At 38.2% G+C, this 23,610-nt stretch overlaps 1 protein-coding gene across 1 annotated transcript in view; it reads right to left on the reverse strand.

Moving 5' to 3' along the window:
- Positions 1-23,259, reverse strand: part of CEP192 (centrosomal protein 192) — a 55,471-nt gene extending 32,212 nt beyond the window's left edge. Inside the window, exons 1-19 of the mRNA XM_031058879.1 lie at positions 23,039-23,259; positions 22,147-22,269; positions 20,435-20,589; positions 18,912-18,958; positions 17,457-17,589; positions 16,289-16,437; positions 15,060-15,200; positions 14,472-14,808; positions 14,017-14,157; positions 11,524-11,588; positions 11,251-11,442; positions 9,714-9,837; positions 9,456-9,586; positions 6,821-7,838; positions 6,579-6,702; positions 5,309-5,480; positions 3,127-4,021; positions 1,859-2,007; positions 165-395 (exon numbers count right to left, since the gene is read on the reverse strand). Of these exons, the coding sequence (XP_030914739.1) occupies positions 165-395; positions 1,859-2,007; positions 3,127-4,021; positions 5,309-5,480; positions 6,579-6,702; positions 6,821-7,838; positions 9,456-9,586; positions 9,714-9,837; positions 11,251-11,442; positions 11,524-11,588; positions 14,017-14,157; positions 14,472-14,808; positions 15,060-15,200; positions 16,289-16,437; positions 17,457-17,589; positions 18,912-18,958; positions 20,435-20,589; positions 22,147-22,269; positions 23,039-23,208 (4,497 nt within the window). The 5' untranslated portion in view covers positions 23,209-23,259. The remainder of the gene's footprint in view (positions 1-164; positions 396-1,858; positions 2,008-3,126; positions 4,022-5,308; positions 5,481-6,578; positions 6,703-6,820; positions 7,839-9,455; positions 9,587-9,713; positions 9,838-11,250; positions 11,443-11,523; positions 11,589-14,016; positions 14,158-14,471; positions 14,809-15,059; positions 15,201-16,288; positions 16,438-17,456; positions 17,590-18,911; positions 18,959-20,434; positions 20,590-22,146; positions 22,270-23,038) is intronic.
- Positions 23,260-23,610: the final 351 nt, after the last annotated feature.

Here is a 23,610-nt window from a genome sequence, read left to right on the forward strand (position 1 = left end):
CCAGATTACAATATGCTTCTCAAAAATTTTCTCTATTCCCACTCAAAACATACGAAATTCCAGGTTTCTTTGAGGAGCAACCTTGCAACCCTATTATTTTCCAGTGTCATTAAATTATTCATAAAATTGCAACAATGAAAGACCCACAATAAACAGCAACTTACTTCTAAATTAGGATTTTCAGCGACTGCTGTCAGAACTACCCTGCTTGCCAAAGCTTCTGACTGAATGATTGTCTCGGCATCTGCAGAAACTGGCCAAGATGAAACATTGAGGATACACTGGAAGATCCCCGAGCGGGAAGGTAAGAAAAGTATTTTCAGGTCGTTGGCAGAGTAGGGCCCTACAATGGTTTTGTTCTTGAAAACCAGACATTGATATTTCACAGGATCCATCTGAAAAATAAAATACCTGTCATTTTCAAACAGGCCTTTTACCTGAAGACATTTCCTTTCCAAATACCACATTCATCTGGCTGCTTAACACAGACATTTTGTATATATTTTTCCTCCATTTAATTAATGCATCTTCATATCCATGGCCAATTTGCATCTTGCTCAACTGCAGGCCTTTTCTTTTAATTTAAACAGACAAGCCAACCTGAAAACCACTGAGGTTTTTTTCTACCATCTAGTCAAAGATTGACACTGGGAAAATTAAGTAAAACCCTAATTTTTGAGCAAGAACAGCAGCGTATCTCAGAGTTGACGGAAAAAACATCGGTTTTAATCACACAGCACAAACAATTGCATATATTTATTCATGGAAACAACTGTAAAGCAATTTCATTTAAAAAAATCACCTCTTGATCCAACAGAATCGCTGGTTACAGGAACTGCATAAAAGCTCAAACAAGATCAAAACCAGAAATCATACTCCTGGCAAGACACATGCTACATATGCTGGAAAAATATACCTGAGGGATGTGATCAGTATTGCTAAGACTTATAAGATGCAATATTTAATGCAAATAATTGTCTGCTATTCCTCAGTAATATGGACCAAATAAAAACAGCATGAACCATATCTTAAAGAAGAAAAAAGCAATACTTGATACAATCTACACCTGAACTGGACTGCGGACAACACTGCATTGTTCCAACAGATGAGCTAGATAAAGAGCACTATACCAAAAACTAGTAAGAACAAAAATAACATCTAACTAAAGTTACTGGGTATCAAACTGCCAGAAGCTCAGAGTATCCTATGCCTGTTCTGTTGTTATATTCTTCTTTATTTAGTGTATTCATCAATAAAAGAAATTAAATCCTTCTGATGGACCTTGAATCTAACTCATTCTCAAGTTCTCAAAGTACTTTACTTCAGGAACTATTAGTACGACAACAGAATTATACAGAATTTAGCAAAATTGAAGTGCAAGACAGCTAATGTATGGCCTACAAGCTACCCACAGAACAACCTGTCTAGCTTGAAGCATGCTCCAAATATTTCTCAGTTTCCATCACTCAGTACCTTCTAATTTCAAGAAAAATAGGAGCAAATTGCCAAAAAATGTTTTTGCAGTAACAGTCCTCAGTATGGATGTTTTCTGGCCTAGGGTTGACTTTTCTTGCAAACACAAAGGTGGGCATGAATAACCCATAAACTCAAACCTTCCACACTTCATGCACACAATATAATTCTACAGATCAGTCACCTCATGTGGCATTTACCTCACAAAGTCTGCTTGTTGGAGGAAGTCAGGTGGCCTGGCTAAAGAAAGTAGCATTGCTTTTATGCATATTAACGATAAAACAGGGAAAAATCACAGATCTGTAAAGAAGGCCTTGATTTTACATATGATATCTGGTAAGATTACAGTATTAATCAGTTCAATGAAAAAGAAAAAATCTCTTACCCTTTCCCCATTAACCGAAACACTGAGTATTCCAATGTTGACCTGCAACCACCGGTCAGTTGGATTATAAACACTAAGAACCGTCTGAGATGCAATTCCCACACAACAGGCATTAGGGAACTTCAGTTCTTCTGGCACTTTTATATGCCCTTTGGAAGAAAATATGCTCCTGTTAGTTACAAGTATTCAGAAGCAAATCAGCACTCAGGCTGCCACCAAGTTTGTGAACTCATCTGACAAATGCTTCATTATGGCAAGGAAATGTTCGACTCCTACAGTTCTCATAAGAATGTTTTCCATAAGCATGAAATTTGACATTTTGATAATTTCTAATTTGCATCTTAAAGTTCTACTGTCACACAAACAAATACTTATGGAAATAGTACATTCCATACAGACCCACAAAAGTATATTTATATATAAACCTGATATAAAACACTCAGTGGTCACAATTTAATCAGCACTAGCCCAACTCAGAAAATTTGAACATTACTATTATAAAATCTTGTTAGTATGAAAATTGGTAAGGAGTATTTCACTATTTTAAAATGCACTAAGATCAATGATTTGGAACAATCAATAAACACGATCTAAATTGTCACAGATTCAAATCTTCAAACCCACTAGCTTGTCATTTAGGCTGAAAGAATTAGCCAGAAAAAAGAAGTACAGCAAGATTGTAGGTTAAAATAAGTTTTTAAATTAAACAGTAATTTGGGTTGCTTAGATTTAGAGCTAAGTCTGGATACAAAGTAAGAGCAGAAAGGACAGAGGACACTTGGCAGGTTGTCTTTTCCTTCATAACCAGCAAACAGTTTCAACCCTCTAAGGGGTTCAAACTTCTTATGAGTTTTGGCCTTCACTGACTGCTAATACCAAATTAGGCTGGAAATAGAACTGTCCTCTACTTTCCAGATAAAATACAATGGAATTTCAAGAGCATGACTTGTCTTGCCTAAAACTGCAGCTAGGATTTCTCTTCCTCCTATGAAAGGTAGTTCTAGATCCTTTACACAAACACAAAACTACTTAAAAGAATGCTGAAATTCTGAGAAATGCTTTTAAGACCATTAGGGAAGCTATAAGAATAGACACTACATTCAGAGAATAACATTAAACAAGGAAAACTAGTAATAGGGTTTGCATAAACAATAATTGCAGTTACAATTAGTACCATCCTAATTTTATTAACTATAACTTAAGCAACATCTCTATCATGATTCCTGTCCACACCTGTATTTCAAACACACTGTAAAAATCACACTCACCAATACCAGGTGACTTCGACAACTCCCACTCCCTTCCCCCAGCTCCAAGAGGTTGTCCAGTACATGGTTTTATATTTAAGATATTATTATTCCATGAAGTACCGTGTGGATTATAAAGTGAAGCTGCACCCAAAAAGCCAGGACCAATATTTGCACCTAAAGGAATTCCCAACATAAGTGGATTCTCAACATGTCCTCCTGGGATACCAGAACAAGGAAGCCCTGCTGGAAGGCCAAAACCTGCAGCGCTGCAGCCATGAAACTGAGACAGAACTGCATTTCCTGCAGGTTGTTTAGTTCCCAGATGCTGCTGTGCAAATGGAGTTGTTGCAAGACAATGCCCTGTAAGCAAAGTGGGGACAGAAGAAGAAATTGCTTGACTCTCAGAGGTAGTGACATGGGATTTAACAGTTGATATATGAACATGCTGTTCACCAGATGAGTTTTTGCATGGCAAACAGGTGTTTAATCCAGAATAAACAGGTAATACATTCTGAGATGGCAGTCCTTGTCTCTGTGCTTTGTTTGTTTGATCCTGACACAGTTCTTGCGCATCAACATTGACAGAAAGTGGTGGAAAGGTGCAGAGTTTACTTGGTAAAGCTGATTTAACATGGTCTAGCTCTTCATGATTTGGTGGTACATTTGAAGGAATAAATGGAAGCTGATTAATCCTCAGAAAACCTTCTTTGGCTAGTTCTTGGTCCAGTATATTATGAGGTTTTCTCTGAAGACCAGCAAGTTCATTTTCTTCTTGTTCCTGGTCAATACTAAGTATTGCTTTTTTTCTACTTCTTTGACGTAAGCGGTCTTCTAGATTTTCTTTTCTATCTTCCTGCAGAGGAACTGGGCTGGCCTGAATTATTGTTGTGCTCAGTTCACCAGCATCTTCATCCTAGTAAACAAATATAACATGCAGTATTATATATTTAAGAAAAGCAATAGGATACATAAGACACACCTAATTCTGGTACTGCCTGTTCAGGAAACTTTCCTGTCCGATCATTATTGGGACTGCCATTCGATATAAATAATCAAGTTTGTCTTGTCTGAAGTTTTACTTTTTTAACTGTGACTCTTCACCTTGAAAAAGAAAACATGCAGCTTCAACCTGCCTGCTATCCTTAAGACACATTCTACTGGGTCTGGCTGAGATGGAGTTGATTTTCTCCACAGTGGTCTCTGTGGTGCTGTATTTTTAGATTTGTGTTCAAAACAGCATTGACAACACACCAGACATACTAGCCAGGTTAAAAAAAAATACAAACTGAACGCCCTTGAACAAAGTCACTACCTGAAAAGGATTTGAGATGCATGAAAATGCACTGATACAGACATTTTCTTCGTGTGCTCACAAGAAATCACTGAAGCCCAGAGACCTGCCATTTTGACAGGTATGGTATAGCTGGAATGAGCAGTCATATTTACACAGACATGCATGTAAGTTAGAAAGGTTCTTCAGGTTTAATATGTCTGTTTTTTAAAATTCCATCTACAATTGCACACACTTTGGAAAGGGGGAGACAGATTCCAGATTCCAAGGAATGCACAAATTCAGATAAAAGATTGCCAATTATTTTAATCAGTGTAAGACTGCAAGTCTGAACACAAATTTTACCCTCAGTGCACATTCTTTTCTAAACCAGTAAAAAGTCAGAATTACTGTCAGAGGTAGAAAATTATAGTTTCAGTTCTGAAAAAAGTAGTACAAGCTACATTATGTATTTATAAATATTTCTCCAGAAAAAAAACAAACCAGGAAAATTACTCTCCCAACAGCTGGTGCTGAACAGCAAAGGAGCCTCAGGTATGATGAAAGCAATATAGATCCTGCAACATACTACTGGAATACTGCAGCACATTCCAAGCACAGAATGACTTAATGAGAAACTATCGAAAAAATTAAAGGAAAAAATACATAAACTCAAACTTTTTTCAGAAGTTCCTAGTTCTTGGATTGTTTTACTATGTTTGTATTTATTAGAGTGCGAGCATTTAGGACAGCTGATACCAAAACTCAAATTTCCATATAACTCAGAAGCTGGAAAGAAGAACACCTTCTCCCTATGCACAGCATATCCTAAACTGTTTGAAAATCCTTAAGGCTTTTCTAATTTAGAATTACTTTGACCTATAAATTTTGGTTCAGGGGTAAGGGTGAGGTGCTGGTTTTTTCCCTTACCCAGGATGTCTCTGGACTACGCATCACTGCTGAGTTCTTACGGGCACTGCCGGATGCAGAGACATAGGTTAACCTGCTCATGCTTGGACTCGAGTAAACAGACTGAGGTACCACATTCTCTTTGCAAGGAGATTCCTGACAATGTGATGGGTAATTAAAGTCCACTTCAGATCTGAAAAAGAGATTCAAAATATGCCAATATTAAAATGTATATTTTTAATGCTGCCATCAAGAAAATCAATGTTACCCATTACCTATACTATTCTAAAAGTCAACTTAATTAGCTGTTCTGTTAAATGCAGTCAGTAGAAATGAGAAATCAGCTCTCAATTAAGCTTTACAAGATCTGGCTTTGATGTACATAAAACACATTTTCATTCTATATAAATCCATATAGGTAAAGCATCAGAATTCCAAAACTGAACTCAGATGCTAAGGCCACAGAAGCAACACAACTTATTAAAAGAGGTGAATCAATATACTTGTATCTAACTAGATTAAAAAGTCAAAAGAAACCATTTAATCTCCCAGGCATCACACATTAGATTTCCTATTCACTGGTGGAATTCTCTTCATTTCAAATACCTGAAAACACAGGGTCTTTCAGCACTTTGCTCAACAAGAAAAGCTAACATGACAACAATTAAGGTCACTGTCAATTTTAAACTGGAAATCTTAAGAGCTATATAATAATGCCTGCAAAAATACATATTCTCCTGCACATATTAATTTCTGAGAAATTCCAGACAGCCTGTAATTCTAATAACACATACAAACACAACAGTAGTTAAATACCAAACAATGAAGTTAAAAGTTAAGTCAGAGAAATCAGTTGCCTCATCTTATGAGACTGCACACAATCATTAGCTACTGGCCATGTTAGTGTTTAAGATTACAGAATTAATTTAGTTGAAATCTTATGACACTTACTGTAATGGGAGCTCATTTAAGAAATATTGTTCTTTGAGTTGCTAAGGAAACCTTAAACCTTGGACACAATTATGTATCAAAATACAAAATAGTCAAAAGCCACACAAATATTTCTACCCACCCTCTCCCACAATAAGCAATGATACAAATCAGAGAACCAGATGGAGCAAAATACTTCTAAGCTTAAAAAACACAACTACGTTGGTCTATACAATGTCCAGCTTATTGTATAATGAAGTCTTAGCCCAATAAAGATCATAGTCAACATTCAAACAAACACATAATCCCTCAACAATCCTCATGAAGCACTAATTCTTGTAAGCTGCACCAAGAAATTTACCCTGAAAACGCTGTTCCAGAAGTCTCACTAGGAGAAGAGTGAATCAGAGGTGAAGTTGAAGGTCTGAAGCTACACTGCTCACCCTCCAGATTTAAGTCACATTCAGGTAGAACGGGTTTATGCTCTGGCAAATAAACAAAATTTAAGCACCATATTTATTTATGGACAGGAAACAAGTTAACTGACAAAAAAAAAAAAAAAGCTTTTTCAACAAATAATTGCATCTATATAAGTCTACTTACCAGTACTACTCTGGAAAGTTGGGGACAGCTTCTCAAAAGTTACATGTTTTGCATTCCCCCTACGTGGAGTACTGGCATCCTTGTTCCTCTTCTCTGTATTTTGCTTCCTGTTATCATTGTTCAATTTCTGCACAGGCTTGGCTGCTGTAGGACTTACTGAGACATATTTACTAAATTGCTTGGCAGGTTTTAAGTTGCTGAAGGACACAGTATTTCCTGCACTTCTCTCCACCAAATCATTACACGGTTCAGGAACAGCATTTCCTGCTTGATCAACTGTTTCTTTATCTTCCCCTATACTACATGCATTAGTGAGATTGCTGTTCTGGTAAGCAAGCAGATTTCGCTGTGTCACTTCCATTTTTGCTGCTGAGAGAATTCCACATGTGTGGGCTTCATTTTCATTAAGTGTCTCTGATCTAATATCAGCATCCATTGACTGTAAATGTTTACGATTTACCAAATCTGACAACTTTTCTGAACAATGAACATTATCTGCAATTACATCTCTGCGGCTGGGAATACCAGACAGACTAGAAAAATTCTGACTGTCACTTTCTTCATTAAGATAATCAAGCAATCGCTTCTCTATTCCTTGCTGTTTGCTGTGATTATTGATCCAGTCCTCTGCAAAAGCATCCTTATGTTTATCTTTACCAACTAAAAAGGTATCAGATGTAAGGTTCCGGAGAGATGCTTCATGTTTCATGACACTCTCGTATTCACTTTCACATCTGTTCTCGTCTGTTTTTTTGAGGTATTTTTCCATATCAAATTCACTATTTTCCTCATTGCTGGATAATGCCTCATTAGCAGAGAGTTCAGCTTCTTTAACAGCTCCAGGAAGAACACGTGTTCTTTTACTTTTATTGGAGAGTGCCATCATCATAGCAGCTAGCTGGGAAGGTTCAGCACTGGAGGAAGCATTAGCAATAGCATTTGCAATTGTGCTGATACTCAAGACAGAGTCAGAATGATTAGACAAGCTATCCTCAAACTTGCCTTTATGAATTCCATCCTACAACAAAACAAAATGAGTTAAGTACCACAGTAAGAAAATTTTTGTTCGGTGTTTTGTTTCGTGTTTTCATTTCAGGATATGGCAATATATTAACACTCTTCATTGATGCATTTTTAAACACCTGTCTAGAAGGAACATTGCAATAGACATTCTCATTCTCCTGATTTTTAAGTTTACTTCACAAAGGCTTTTCTAGATTAAATAAGTATTGCCTACTAGGAAGCCTTAGTTCCTGCGAAACTTATAAAATCCTAAAATGCTTTATTTAGTTCAGTTGAAAGAACTGGGAGGAAAATCCTATCAGGGACAAAAAGCAGAGAAGTTAGCTACCAAGACCAAATATACAGTAACTTCTAATTTAACTTGAAATCATCTGCCTCTACAGAGAGAAGACACAGCTATTCCTACAGCTTTTTCTATTACTCAAGTCTGATTTCTTCTTTAGTTTTCACAATGGCTATTCTTAGCAAAGGGCACAGAGTAGGTAGACACGTCTAGAGCCCAGTTTCTTTCTGTCTCTCTCATACAGACACAGACTCAGGAAGAATTGAAAACACCTGTCCTCCTGTAGATACACATGCATGATTTGACAACCCCCTCATCAAAAGACAGACAGTGCATGGAGCAGACACGTACACCATGACTGGACTGAAAACAAGCTTAACTGCCAGGCTCAAAGGGCAGATCAGCACCACCAAGTCCATCAGGAGGCCAGTCCCCCTCTGGTAGAGTATCCTGGGGATCAAGACAGGGGTCAGTACTGTTCAACAACTTCAATAATGATGTGGATGATTGGGCACCTTCACCAGGTTCCATCACCACACAAAATTGGGAGGTGTGGCTCATACTCCAGGAGAGTCAGCTGTCACTCAGAGGGAGCTCAACAGGATGGAAAGATTGGCTGAGAAGTTCAAAGGGAAATGCCAAGACCACCACATAAGGAGGAATAACCCCAGGCCCCTGTACAGGCCCTGGGCCAACCAGCTGGAAAGCAGCTTGGCAGAAAAGGACTTGAGGGTCTTGGCAGACAGAAAGTTGACCACAAGCCAAGCAAAGAAGCTCAACAGCATCCTGGCCAGCATTAGCAGGAGCGCTGACAGCAGGCTTAGGGAGGTGACACAGGCAGGGAAGGTAGGTATCAAGGACTACAAAACTAAAAAGACACTTTTTTCAGACTTGCACCATGCTTATATTCTTAAATTCTATCAACTAAAAGATTTTATTCCAATGCTAAAGGTAAGCTGTTTCATTAAAAAAATAGAAGGGGAAGACACAGCTGAAATTCAGAAATTTGATCACAGATCAACAGCCTATGAGTCTCTGAAAAACTGGGCTGACAGACTGAGCAATTCCCAAAGTGAAGTGGGAAGGAAAAAGAAAACGAGATGGTGATAGTATCACCTGACTTACTACTACTAAAGGATCATGCCATTCTAATGAAACTATCCTAAGAAATAGGGGCACCTACTAGGATTCAAATGATCAATATAAAAAGCAGTGAGGTGATGTGAAAGTCAAAATGTAGCTGTATTCAAAGAATCAATAATAATTGGAATAATTTGAATTTTGTTTCAGTTCATAGTTGCACTTTAAAGAAAAATCCAAGAGAAATACCTTTGCTTTACTTTTGGTAGCAGCTTCTGTATTAATATTTTCATGTATTCCAGCAGCAGTATCCACCCTATGCCCTGAACCTTCAGAGCTGGTAAAATTTGCATGTTTTTTTCTTTGTGCTTCTAAGTCATCTAACAACAACATCAAAAAAAAAAAAAGGAATTAATTTACAGTAAGGAAATTGTCTAAAAACCTGCATTCTTGGATACATATGTTCCCTTAATGCCCCACAGAAAAAAAGAGCTGTTCCATAAGTACCTGAAAACACCTCAGACAACTGTGAAATCTCTCGGCCGATGTCACCCCCTGATGAATCAGATCTCATCAGCAAAGGAACAGGCTGCCTCTTCTTCGGGGATGTAATATAGTAACCAAAAGATGGCTATAAAAATATCCCAGAATACAGCATGAGTAAATCTAATAATGAACAAACAGGTTCAATACACTTGCAAAGCAGTTTTGGCCCACAGTGCTTGCTTGGTATACCTCTCATGCCACTAAGAAATAACACAGCATTGCAAGTGCCCAATGTGAACACATACACTGCACTTGCCATACATACATCAAATTAACAACTGGCATGGCTGAACCCCAGCTAGGGACTAAGTACCACACAGCTGTTTGCTCACTCCACACTTCCTCCCAACAGAAAGAATTGGAAAGAACAGGCAAACCTCATGGGTTGAGATAAGAACAGTTTAATAACTGACACAAGAATAAATTGTAACTGTAATATTGGTAATGAAAAGGAAGGAGAGGGGAATAACACCCAAGAGAAACAAGTGGTGCACAACACAATTGCTCACTGGCCACAGACCAATACCCAGCCTGTCCCTGAACACTGATCCACGGCTGCCAGCCAACTCCCTCCAGTTTACAGACTGAGTAGGATGTTCTATGATACAGAATATCCCTTTGGTCAGTTTGGGTCAGCCGTCCTGGCCGAGCTCCCTCTGAGCTTCTTGTGCACCTGCTGCACTGGCAGAGAATGAGACACTCCCAAATCCTTGATTTAGAGTAAGCACTACTTAGCAACAACCAAAACATCAGTGTGCTATCAACATTATTCTCATACTAAATCCAAAACACAGCACTGCTACAAAAAAAAACTTAACTCTATTCCAACTGAAACCAGGCCACAATTTACTTATACTAGTACCCAAAATAAAGAAATCAAGTACATCACATCATCTCTGCCTGAAGGCATGGTCTGCCACTAAGCCTTGGAATGCTTAGGACAGACTCTTAACTCTGCCAACTCCAAATATTCCTCATGGCACAAGTGAATTACACAAGCATGTGTGACTACTTCCCGTTGTACGCACTTCCCCACCTTTTTTTTTCTTTTTGCATGAAACACAGGTGAGATCCTGTTACTGAAGTTGGGCACTGCCCAGATAACACATCAACGATCAACAGACACTCAGAGATGCCCTCACTGTTTAAATACCCTTGTCTGACCAGCATTTCACTCAACTGTGTGGGTAATTTGCTGGGACCTCCAACATGCCTCCTGTATATGGTGTACTTTCCTCCCTCCAATTCTACACATAATTAGTGTTCCTGACCAAAAGGCAAAGATCAACATTCAACAATAACACCAGGCAGCACTTCACATCAGAAATTCCAGTAGGAAATCAGTCAACCCACATCTGTAACACACAGAATTTCCTTCCTAAATCAACTTAGAAAATTAGATCTGATAAAGAACTGTTTACAAAATAACAAAGCCAGTGCTAGCTGGTGGTTTTCTTGTCTTTTCCTTGTTTCTCAATCCTAACATTTAGATACATACCCGTTTCACATCACTGCCTCCACCAAGACATCCAAGAGCTTCAGACCTCTGACCAAAGAACTCCCCCAAAGACAAACGTAAATAGCTGGCATCTTTATGAAGATCAGATGTTCTTGGCAGAATGAAGCTATTAGCAGATCTCCATGAAGTATTTGCCAATTCAGATGCATTTAGACTGCCTACCTTTCCTGCCTGCAGACAAAGAGATTTCAGAAGTTGCAACTTGTAAATAAATTAGAAAACTATTTTGTTTACATCGAGGTCATTAGTTACCTGCATAAGCCTGTGTGCTTTCTCAAATTCTTCCTGGTCTTGTGCAATCATAGCTGCTGCTTCAGCTTAAAACCAAAGAGAACACTTAATAAAATAAGGCAAAAGTTACAAAGTACTGTCATTACTATTTGTCATCATTAAACTCAATTTGATGGAAAGTTATTGCGCATAAAATTCTAGACCTGAGACAGTCTGGGACACACTAGGAGTTATTCACTCCCAGTTTGGTGAGAAAAGTCACATGAAATTAGTTTTAAAGGAGTACTTGCTGGATCTCTAGAAGTCAAAGCAAAATCAGCACTTAGCTAATTAACTTAGAAACTTTCTTTATTCACCACTAACAGCCTTACCCCAAGCTAAACTATATCTTTTCATAGGTTATGATACCCATACTAGCTAGAACCAAACATCATATGGCTAGCTCACATCAAAACTTTATTATATTTGGGGCTGAAAATTTTTTCCATCAAGGTGGTACCTTTGAATTGGAGCAAAAGAAAGATACTGGCTTGTACCTATTAATGAAAAACCCATGCAAATTAATAGGCCAAATAGCTCAATCTTACTTTTGAATTCAAATGCCTGTACTATTTTCACAATTACCATCTACAGAACAATTAACACTTAAGAATCTCTTCACCAAAATGTTGTGAAAAACTGATCAAGAGATACTACTCTACCACCTGACTGCAACGTCAATGCATCATTAAGCTCATCAAAACTTCAAAAATGCATGTCCTTGTACACAGAGCATCCCTAGGCATAGAGGGCAAAAGCTGAGAATTGATGCAAACTTGTAAGGTGAATACAGCTGTTGCCCATAAAATTACTCATGGGAAGTCACAACACATACTCTGAGGAAAAAACAAAGTTGACAAAGTTGGAATACATCTTCATTGAGCAATCCAAGTTCATCTCCTGAAGGCACTATGAGTGACATGCTGTTATAGCCAGTTGAACTCTCAGTCAGCAGCAGTTTTTTATCTTCTAAATGAAGATACAGCCCCCAGAGACTTTCTGAAGCACCCAACACTGTCAAGTGAGCACTCCTGCACTACTCCATACAAGAGCACACTGTGTGCACAGTTTGCTGACAGAAAGACACATCATAAATGATATTCCAAAGAATCAGATGTCACATGTCCTTTCTGTCCTTACAAATAAAATTTCTTCAGCTGTCAAATATCACTGCAGACAGACAAGCAGACTAGCAGCCAGAAGAATGCCAAACACATGGAATCTGTCAGTGTGTTATCATCCACCACACAAAGAGGTAAGCTCATTGCCTTGAAAGCAGAAGTGTTTAAAAATCTATCAGGTGGGAAAACCTAAGTAGCCTTGGAAAAATTTACAACAGTCAAATACTCTGATCACCTGGCAACTCAAGTCTAAGATAAAGAGAGTGAAATATATTGATTCTGAAAAATCATGGAAGAGTTCTAGGTTACTGACATAGTAGATGGAAAAATGTCTCCCAAACGATATGATATTTACTTGAACCATGAGAGTACAGTGTTGAAAAGCATTATTTCAATCAGTCAATCCTGTTTGATCACTCATTCAAAATAAACAGCATTAGACATAATTCACTTCGAAAGAAAGAAGAACCTTGAGTGCAACATGGACATCTTGAGAATACATTAGCCCACCTACATGTCAGCTTCAGAAACTAGGAGAGATTAGGAGAAATGCTGTTGCACACATTGCTTGAATCTCTTACAAAACAGATGAGCAGATAACATTTTGGTGCTAAGGAATCAATTTGCCTATGGTGTTGCATGTGTATTATCCAAGCCTGTATGACAAATATATAGACTCTCACGAAGATCAGTCTGATATAGCTTAAGGATAATAAACAACTTTTTAAGCAAACAGAGGTTCAAAAAGCCTGGAATTCAAGTGAAGATGAGAGTCCCCAAGTCCCTCAAAAAGCTCCAACATCGTTCAGTACCAGTACCATTTTTAAGCATCAAGACATTCCTAAGGGACTTCACAAAAAATCAGCAGCTAGCCAAGTCTCTCAAATTTTGACACTGTAGTTGCATCTATTTGATTTTGTAGTAATTCCTCAGTGATAATTATTTTCTCTCTTATAAGCATCACTCAACACAAAATTACTCTTCTTCTCTTTTTCTTGCAAGAAAGGAAAGCAATCATTAAAGTCCAAAGGAAAAACTGTGGAAGTGAGTGGAGTTGCCTTAGCTCATACAATAGGTACCAATGGTAAATGTTAGAGTGCTTTTTGTTTTGTTTTAAAACACACGTCATGAGAAGAGTAGGAAACACAGCAAGAAGCTATGTACCATAAATAATGATATAATATCACTACAGACTACTATCAGCATCTGCTTTCAAATAATTTGTAGTATCTAAAACCTGGAGGCTTTGCAACACCAAATACTGATTTGTTGAAGTGAAAAAAACAAAAAAGGAAGAAAGTTTACTTAACATTATTACAGGCAACAAGAGTTAACTAAAAAGATGATTACATACAGCCAGTAATGAACTCCTCATTTCTTTTATCACCTTCAGACATATTTAAATCTTGTTCTTCATCAAATGCAGTATAATATGCAAGATCAGTCACCCACTTGCCCTCCTCATTTTGATAGACAATGCTGTGTGGTAGATCACCTAAAAGATACATCAAATGCTACGTTATGGATTGAAATAAAAAAGGGATATGGCAAAAGTTGCTGCAACTGCAAGCTTAAACTAATTTCATCAGCAAATAAGTAGCAGTTAAGTACAACATACAACAATCAGTGTTTCTGAAAACAATAGCAAGTCAGAATTAATTCACACTACATTGGTTTTCATTTCCAACTCCTACAACTAAATAAAAATGCCTAGCTTACAATATTATTTCTTTTTCCATGCAACAGAATATGGTCACAATTGCATGGACAGGTTTAATGTAAGGCTAGGTTGTATGTAAAGCATCCTACCTTTGTCTGTGGTAGTTAAACTTAAGTTCTCACAGCTGTCCCCAGCTGGAGACAGGTAAGTATCAGGAAGACCAGCTTTACACTGAGTTGCATCTGCCTGAGGAGCATTTGCACTAACAACCTCAGGAGTGGTGTCACGTCCCAAAAATCCTCTTGCTGTGTGAAGCACTTCTGCATCAGAAGAAGCAGCCTGACAGACAGAGGACTCCACTTCTTGCTTTGGAAGGACATCTGAGACATCAGCTTTATGGCCGTCCATGCACTGGAGGTACAGGGAATCTAATCGCAGCTCAGCAGCTGTGCGGGAATCCAGCACATCCCCAGCAGTCATGGAATTCTTTGAAAACAATCATTTGAAAAGTGACAGAAGCACAGTTATTAACTGCATGTATTAAAAGTTCTAGATAAAAAACAGTCCAAGCTGACTATGTTTGAAAAACAGGCCTAGAACCAAAGTGTTGTTATTGATTTTTTTAAAGGAAGGTTGGGTGGTTAGCTAAAGATCTAACAAGTTTTCAAACACACTGCCATCTTCTACTACAGTTTTACTCTACATGAATAATAGGAATTTAAATGACAATTTCATACCATTTGCTGCACTGCTCTGGGCAGCATTTCTCTTTGCACAGGACATCCAGTTATCCCTTCATTTTGTGAATCTTCATCACTAGCACTTCCAGAGTCTATTTCAGTCACAGCCCCATAACCAGCAGAATCCTTTAAGTTCTCCTTTAGATAAAAATTATAAAACATTTAGGTAGAATAGATATTAAAAAAAAAAACCAAAAAACACTACAGGGCCTTTTAGAATGCTAAAAAATTCTCTAGTAGAAAAGAGATTAATGATACTTTGTTTACTTATACGACACTGCCATAGCCAGCACCTATAGTTAGCCTCTGCCGCCAAGAACAGCTCCTGGCTATGCCAATCCATAGATGTGCCTGCAAGGACATACACAGCAAGAAGATGGGAAGATCTCTTAGTCCTACTATATCTTTTCATTCCCTTTAACATGGGTTCTGTGTTACTCCCCTTTCCCTTTTAGCTGACCCACTGTTGGATGAGGGCTCCAAACCAGACTCAGAGCCTTTTGCACCTACCCTACTGTCTATCTACAAGGCAGGGACATCTTGCACAGAGAAGCCCTGAGAGCAGAGCTCTGTTGTTCTCACTCTTAAAATCACTTATCCTTTCCTTCATGCACTGATGTAACAAACTGCAGCCTATCCAGACTACTTGTACAGGGTTAACATCACTTCCCAAACAGCCTGGAAACTCTGATGTCAGTTGGGAAATTTCTGAAATTTCAGAAGCTGCAGTTTAACTGTTTAAATCACACTTTTCCACTCTGGTCAAGCATGAGACTGCCAGGATCACATCCACTGTTGCAAAGCCAAGAAAATGGAAAGGCACCTAATCCCCGGCAACTCATTTGGAATGGAGCTAACTGTTGCTCAAAGGCAAACCACAAACCAGCCTCTTGCTGCCCTACCTTTAACTCCCACATATTTACCAATTATTTAAGAGAATTATTGACTCTCCTGGAAAGACAAGTCTCTGTGTTTCTATACACTTAATAATACCTTGGACATTGCTATGCAAGATGGAAAAAAAAGTGATTAAAACGACTATTTATAAACTTGTATCATAAAAAAGAAATGCCAGCATGTTGCCTTAATACCTATAGAAACAAGAAAATGAAACCAAAAATATGATTAAAACTAACTCTGTTTAGAAATACCAACAAATATAATCAATGAAAGTTTAACATGTTTAAGAGCCATTGGGCATGCCGAGCTTTGAACTTTAAACCTACTTTTAGTATGACATTTTCAGAAAGCTTCAGTGCTGCACAGCATTCCGAGAGGTTTTGCAGGTTGGTGTCTCTTCTTATTTCTGGTTGTATCAGCTGCTCAAAATACGCTTCTAGTTTGTTATCAAATTCTTCATCATCAATATCATCACCTACAAAAAGAGCCTTTTCACTTTTAACAGACATTTTATATCACCTGACATACTATCAAAACAATTCCATAATTTACTCTGAATACTGAATTGCATTATAAAAATAAAAAGACCAGTACTGGAGCCCTGAATAGGCAAATATTTCCAGCTCACAACTACCAACTCTTCGGAGGGCAATCAAAAGTAACTTCATCCTCTTGAGTGTAAAAAAATCCCAACAGCATCTCTACTCAGCAAACTATTAACTTAATTCTTATTATGCTTAACTCTCAAGTGAAGTTATGCAACAAGAAAGAACAAAACAACTTCAAAAGACAGTCATGACATACATAGATGCCATGGGAGAAATGCAGCAACCCTACTTTACTGCAAGTAACCTATTGATCACTCTGCCTTCCCCATTGGTGCCCTGTCATCCTTCATGTTGTGGGCAAAGTCAGCTGCATTACTGAAGAAAAGCATGTTTGTCCTTCTGCAGCAGCCACTGGAAGGGCACAAAAAGTTCAGAACTCTTAGGGATACAGAACTCATGCTCTCACTTCCATGTCTGCAGGTAAACTAGACTTAAAACTCTGATGTCACCGCACACATGCAGCATCTAAAGAGAGCTGAACTCAAACTCAAGTAAAAGTCCTTTTAACTGCATGGGTGTGCTCTTCAACACAGAATTTTATCTCTACTAAACTGAACTGAAAATGTAGGTAGAGTTACCACTTTAATAAATCAATGCTGACGTTGCCACTTCTATCTTTGATTCACAGTAACTGAATACTATTGTTTAATTTTTTAGATTAAAATTCCAATTGTGATCTTCTCTGACAAATTCCATAGCCACCTACTCTTGTTAAAATTTAAAAATACTCAGTTTTCCAAAGAACATTTTTCTTTAATACTGTTATACTACTTTTTTATCAAGCATAATCTGATATTAAATACTTAAGTAAAACAGAATCTTTCAAGTATGCAATAACATTGAGTCAGAATTAGACTCAGCTACCAAGAGCTATAAACACACCTACCAGTGGAATCTTCATCTGTGCTTAGAAGAGATGAGAGTTTCTCATTCTCCAAAAAGCTTGACAGGCTATTGCTAAGATGAACACTTGAGACAGCACCTTCCATCATCTTTTCAGAAGGTTCAGATGGACCAACCTGTGAAAAGCACCCATAAAGAAATGTTTCTAGAAATTACTAACAATTGTATGAATTCAGTTAATAAAAAATAATTAATGAGGTAAATAATATTGCAAAACTCTGCACACTTTTTTTTACTTATCCCAGGAAACACTCTAGTTCCAATGGACTTTGCCTGCTAGCTTCCAGAATGGATGCATGCAAGAAACATGGAAAGCGTAAAAGGGGAAGAGCAAAAAAGCATCTGAAGGACACCAAACTTAAGAGACCTCAAAATAAAGAACTGAAACATTGCATTGAAGAGTTTACACTTGAAAAAAACTGTCCTCCATCATCCATTGAGCTGCAATCCCAACTTAAATGTACAAAGACATCTCTCAATAGTTTCCTGTGCTGTTAAAACAGAGCGTCTTCAGAAATGGTACACACAGATCCAAACTTTGCTGGAAATTTCTCAAAATGAGCACACTGAATTATTCAAAAAGAAATATTTCAGCTCAATCTAGCTAATAGCAAATACTCTATCTTTTCTATAGCTGAATGATTTTTAAAAACAACATGATGTAATGTCTGTTATGGATTTAGTCTCATATTCTTTGTGATGAACAGATCTCTGACACAGCAAAAAAAAAGTCCAAGTTCATAAAGTAAAGAATTTGAAAGGAAAATGAATTATGGTTTTCAGAAGACAGCCAGTAAGCATTCAACTGTAACTCACTGACCACTGTGGCCCCTACAAAAATCAAATGACAGAAAACTAAGTCAATATACTAGCTGACACATTAAGGAGTATGTATTGGACAGCATTTGGTTTCAGCCTGATGTGTTTTCTAAAAGAAACAGGAGACCTCCCATTCCTGTCTGCATTGGATCTCTGTGACCAAAACTCTTAGCATCTCTAACACAGTAGATAAAAACAGGTGGAGCATAACCCTACCTGTCACTACCAGCAGCTAGTTGCTAGCTCTGGATTGTGTACTTCAATTTCCAAAAGCACTACCAAAAAAATCCTCAAAAGATGCTTCACTAAAATAGACTACAACTGGGATAAAATGCAAGGTCCTTACAGTGACAAAGAACTACAAGACAGTGGAAGCAAGGAACAAACAACAGTTTTCACAATTGAGGGAGATTAGATGGAGTCATGTTCAGATGGTACTAATGAAGTGATCTGCAAAATGAAGGCAAAGTGAGTCATGCCAGCACCTTTAAAACACAAGGTATACACAGTATAAGACAATAAACACAGCTCCATTCCTCCCTCCTCCTCTCACAGAATTAAATCTATTACATTAATATTAGAAAACATTTAATTTCACTGTGTTTGGAAAAGCTTTTACCTTGCTGCTTTTAACATCTGGAAGAAAACGTATTCCATTTGGCAAATCTGAAACATAAGAAAGTGGTGTAAGCAGTATTTTAGTAGTAAAACATGAGAACATAAGTGCTGACTATTCTCTAAGGTTAAACTGAGCCTACACCATAGAAATAACCCAAACATACAGATTACCACAACACTAAACCTTGTACGTATGGCAATGATCTAAAGGATCTTGTTAAAAAGGCAGAGTTTCATCAGGGCTAGAACTCTAAAAATTATGAAAGATATTTATTGCCTTAAGGATTTCCACAAGGCAGCACAAGAAAGTAAGGAGTCCCAGCTTGTGCTAGCAGAGGGAGGAACACGTGTTCTTTTCCACTGCTGCACTTCACCTACTGGACCAGTTCTTGTTTTGGATCATTTTAAGCAGCTTCCACTTGTCTGTTATATCCACACATAATCCAGCTGGAAGTCCCACACGACAGAGAACAGTTTAGACTTGCACACACAGATTTTAGCAAAAAAGGTTTGTAATTCTTCAGTAATAGGTGTGAATAAAAGACAATTTCCAAACAACAATTTCCAAGTGAAAATCAAGTAATTAAATATGCCTGGCCACTATCATATCCAAACACTGGGCAGTCTCACCTTTCCAAAGTATTACCATTTTGTTACCAGTTACTGCCACTTCCTCAAGAATACAGCAACAAATGAGTGGAGCCAACACTTCCCTGTTAGAAGTGGTTTTTTTATGAGGGTCTATTTATATTACAGGCCACAACACTTTCTAATTGGACATGTTATCTGTCAAAATTACTAATACTTCACAAAAACCTATACAAATACTCAAAGCTTGGAAAAGGATAATGTCTAAAAGTATGTATTTACTAATTGTATTTACTGAATTTTAAAGGACAAGTAGAATTTATTCACAGAACTGGCATTAGCAAAAACCCCCGACAAGCTTAATATCAGTAGCCATGCTATTAAAATTAATTTGGGAATATTCTTTTGTTTCCAGTACTCTACCCAGACTTCAGAAAAATTATCATTTTCACAGCAAGTATTCAAAACTATTTTTTCATGCATAACCTCACTAGAAGGATATGCTTCTGACACCTACAGCAGCAATTAAAGACATCTATTACAGGTTGGAATGGGGCAAGAAAAGAGATGCTAGCTAAAACATAACCTTGCAGCCTTATACTTGCTGAAATAGAAGGGGTAGAGAACAAGCTACATACACTTCTCCCATAAAGTTCCTGAACTAAGTCAGATTACTACTGGCATTCTATTTATGGTACTATATAGCAAACACTTTTTTCAACAACTTGCTGCATAGCTTTGTACTTTGAGGAGAACTCCGAGAACATGTCATCACAAGCTTTCTCTGTTTTCAATTTGCTCAAATCCAAGAGATTTTTTTTCAAAACCCATTTATAATCTGCCATAAAACAGTGAAAGGGTCAAAAGGAGACATCTGTAGCATAAAAAGCTAATTACAGTGACAATAAGTACACAATTTTTCTCAAAACGTAATACCTTCCAATTGTTCAAGAGGCAAAACTTCACGTAAGGTACTTTGACTGTAATTTGAATGTTCAATGACATTCTGAGGTTGCTCTCCATGTATTGAATGGGATTCTTTCAAATTAACACAGGATGGCTGAGGTTCTTCAATTTGTGTAGCAATTTCCCTAGAAAGAGAATTATATAATGAAAAATCAGTTAGCTACACAGACCATCATCTCTTGTGATAAAGACTGGATAAATTCTCCAATTGCTTTGACTCAGTCTGTTGTTTCCAATACAGAATAGATTCTAGAGACCTGTCATTTTACAATAAAAGAAAACATATCAAAATTACAAGGACTTCAGTTTCACAATCTAAACTGTGAAACAAATAGTGAAATTTCATGCAAAACATGCCTCTCTACCTATTTGTTCCTCTCTTTGATTTCCATAAAAAGAGAGAAAAGTATAAGGACACAAGGTCCTACTCTGGCCAAGTTCCATGATCCATTTAAGACCAAGACAAACACTATACAAGATTTTGGCAAGTTCACAGTAACACCATTTTTGTTACACTAAATAAAGGATGAAATTATAAAGAACACGAGTTACTGAAATTGCATGTCATTAAACAACAGCTTTTGCAATTATGCAGGAAGGTTATCCTTCACTTCTGGTTTTACAGAAAGTCCACACAGGCTTATAAACTAATCATGCCAGATGTTAAAATTTCATACTTTTGCTTCAATATCTCAAATAAATAAATGAAACTAACATTTAAAAGTCTAAAGCACTATTTAAAAGTCTAAAAAACTATTCCATGTTCTGTGTTTTGTTTTCTTACTTGAGTACAATCAAGACACTGACTCCCTCTCAAATCTTATGTTCTTCGTTCTGATAGGGACACACTGCCTAGGGCTCAATTTTATCAGTGAGAAAGGCACACAGTGCAGTTTCTGTCACAACAGCAGCACATCTGGCCTTGGTCAGAATATGCAACAGCTTCCAACACTTCCACCACTCAGCAACACTTTCTCAAGTGTATCACTAACAATAACGATTTCCTAAGAAATACCAATCACTGAGGCAACAAGACAAGCAAATTTAATAGAAACTGTTGCTCCTTTCTTTGGGCAAACTGCCTGATACTTACTCAAAACACATATCAGTGCAAAATGCTATTCACACACATGACATGAACCAGAAACACCAGCTTAATTCTAGATTATGTAAAGCGAACTAGATAAATACAGGCCAAATTCAGGTAAGTCAATTAAATAATCAGGCTTAGGACATTTTAAATTACTGTGACAACAAAACAAAACCTCACAGTCTAGGAAACTTGTGAAGATATCATTCCTGTCACATATATGAAGTCCAATTAATCAATCAAACAGCAGAATGCTGCTGATGTAGGGCTGCACAGGCTAAGTGGCATCAGCCACTGAGCGGAAGGCCACTGGGTGCTTCCATGTGGCCAAGCAGTATCCCCCTTCAGAAAACATGGAGGAGCTGGTTTTGTAGGAAAAGCTGCCCAGGCTGCCAAATACTGAAAGCTAACAGGCCAATGCACAGCTGAGCTCTCCAGTTACTGCAGGCCAGTAGTAAAAGCTGCTGCTTTCAACTCTGCAATTAAATTCTGAAATAGCCCATAATTAGCCATATATTACATATAAATCTACATACTAACTTACTGGTATCTGCATTGTAGGACAGAATTAGATTTTAACTACCTCACTTACATGTCATCACGAAAGCAGAGGGCAAATCTTTCCACTGGCTCAGGATGTGACTGACTGCTGTGAGAAGAGCCTGATAGAGGTGAATGTTTCCCTTCCAAATAGGATGCACAGTCATCACGAAGCCTGTAAATGTGGGGCAAAAAAACACACACATCAGAGTCATTCTAAGTTTTCCAAAAAATTGGGGGGGGGAAAACTCATATTTGTGACTACTTATTTCCTATAGTTAAGTTATTTCAATATTTTAGCTAATCTGTATTTACAGATACACATGTGTATCCTGAATGCTTCTCTCCAATCTTCTGTAGCTCTTTAGAGAAAAGCCACGTTACAGTTTTTAGTGGCTAGTGGTGTCCTTCTGCAAGGACAGGGTATTAAAGTCTCATCTTACTTGATGTTAAATAACAGGACAGCAGTTAAGCACAAAGGCTTCAAATTGTTACTCTCTGCTCTACTCCTTGCTGAGCAAGTTTTAGTTCTTATACATAATGCTAGCTCTTACAGTTTCTACAAGGAGCTAAATTCAGGTAAGTTCAGTGAACAGTTAACAGAGAGCACACATTGAAAAAATACATTCTTCTCTACACAACTTCACACTCAAGTCAAGTAAACTGAAGAGACGAGTTAAAAGAGACTTGACTGTTACAGTCTAAAAATTAAATTACTTTTGAAGAGCAGTTTTTGTAAATGTTAAGTATTGTACTAGTTACAAATTAAATGCAAAGTTTACACTGGTAATACAGACAACCCTATGTTTGCTAATTACTGAGATACTGACTGGTAAATAGTTTTATCACCGACCAAGTAATCTGCAAAATTAATTTCTGTTCTCCAGAGTTAGATGCTTCAAGCGTTTTTTTATATTTCTGAATGGCACTTAAAGAGACCTCACCTGTTGTCACCGCCCTCTTGGCTCCTGGCAACAGTGGAGGCCGCCACAGGTAACCCCGGGTTGGAGGAGACGGTGACATTCTCAAAGAGCACACTCGCGCTGCTGTTCAAGGACTGGCCCAAGTAGCTCGGGAAGGTCTCGTCGGCGATATTCCTGAAATCTTCCATCATCCCGCCCACACTGCCTGGAACAGCACTCGGCCCGGCACCACCATCAGCCCCGCTCGGGCAGCATCTGCAGGCAGGACCCAAACAGCTTCACACTCGCACACGGCAACGCACTTCACCGACACATCACCGCCAGTATTCCTGGGCAACTACCCCGCTTTAGCCACAGACGTGCTCACGAACCATTCCCAGCCCTCTCCCACCAAGACTTTCGGGGAACACACTTTCACAGCGCTCTCGGAGCGCCCAACAAGAGCGGTGCTCCTGCGAGTCACCCCAGCGCCGCTGCGAGACGTGCCAGCCTATATTTAGCGTGTAAAGCCGCCCGGACCGGGCAGTCCCCGGGCTGCCTTCCTCCCTCCGCGGCCCCTCCAGGGAGCACCTGAGGCGACACCAACTCCGGGT

Source organism: Geospiza fortis, unplaced genomic scaffold (assembly GCF_000277835.1).
Source record: "Geospiza fortis unplaced genomic scaffold, GeoFor_1.0 scaffold100, whole genome shotgun sequence".
NCBI classification, from domain to species: domain Eukaryota; kingdom Metazoa; phylum Chordata; class Aves; order Passeriformes; family Thraupidae; genus Geospiza; species Geospiza fortis.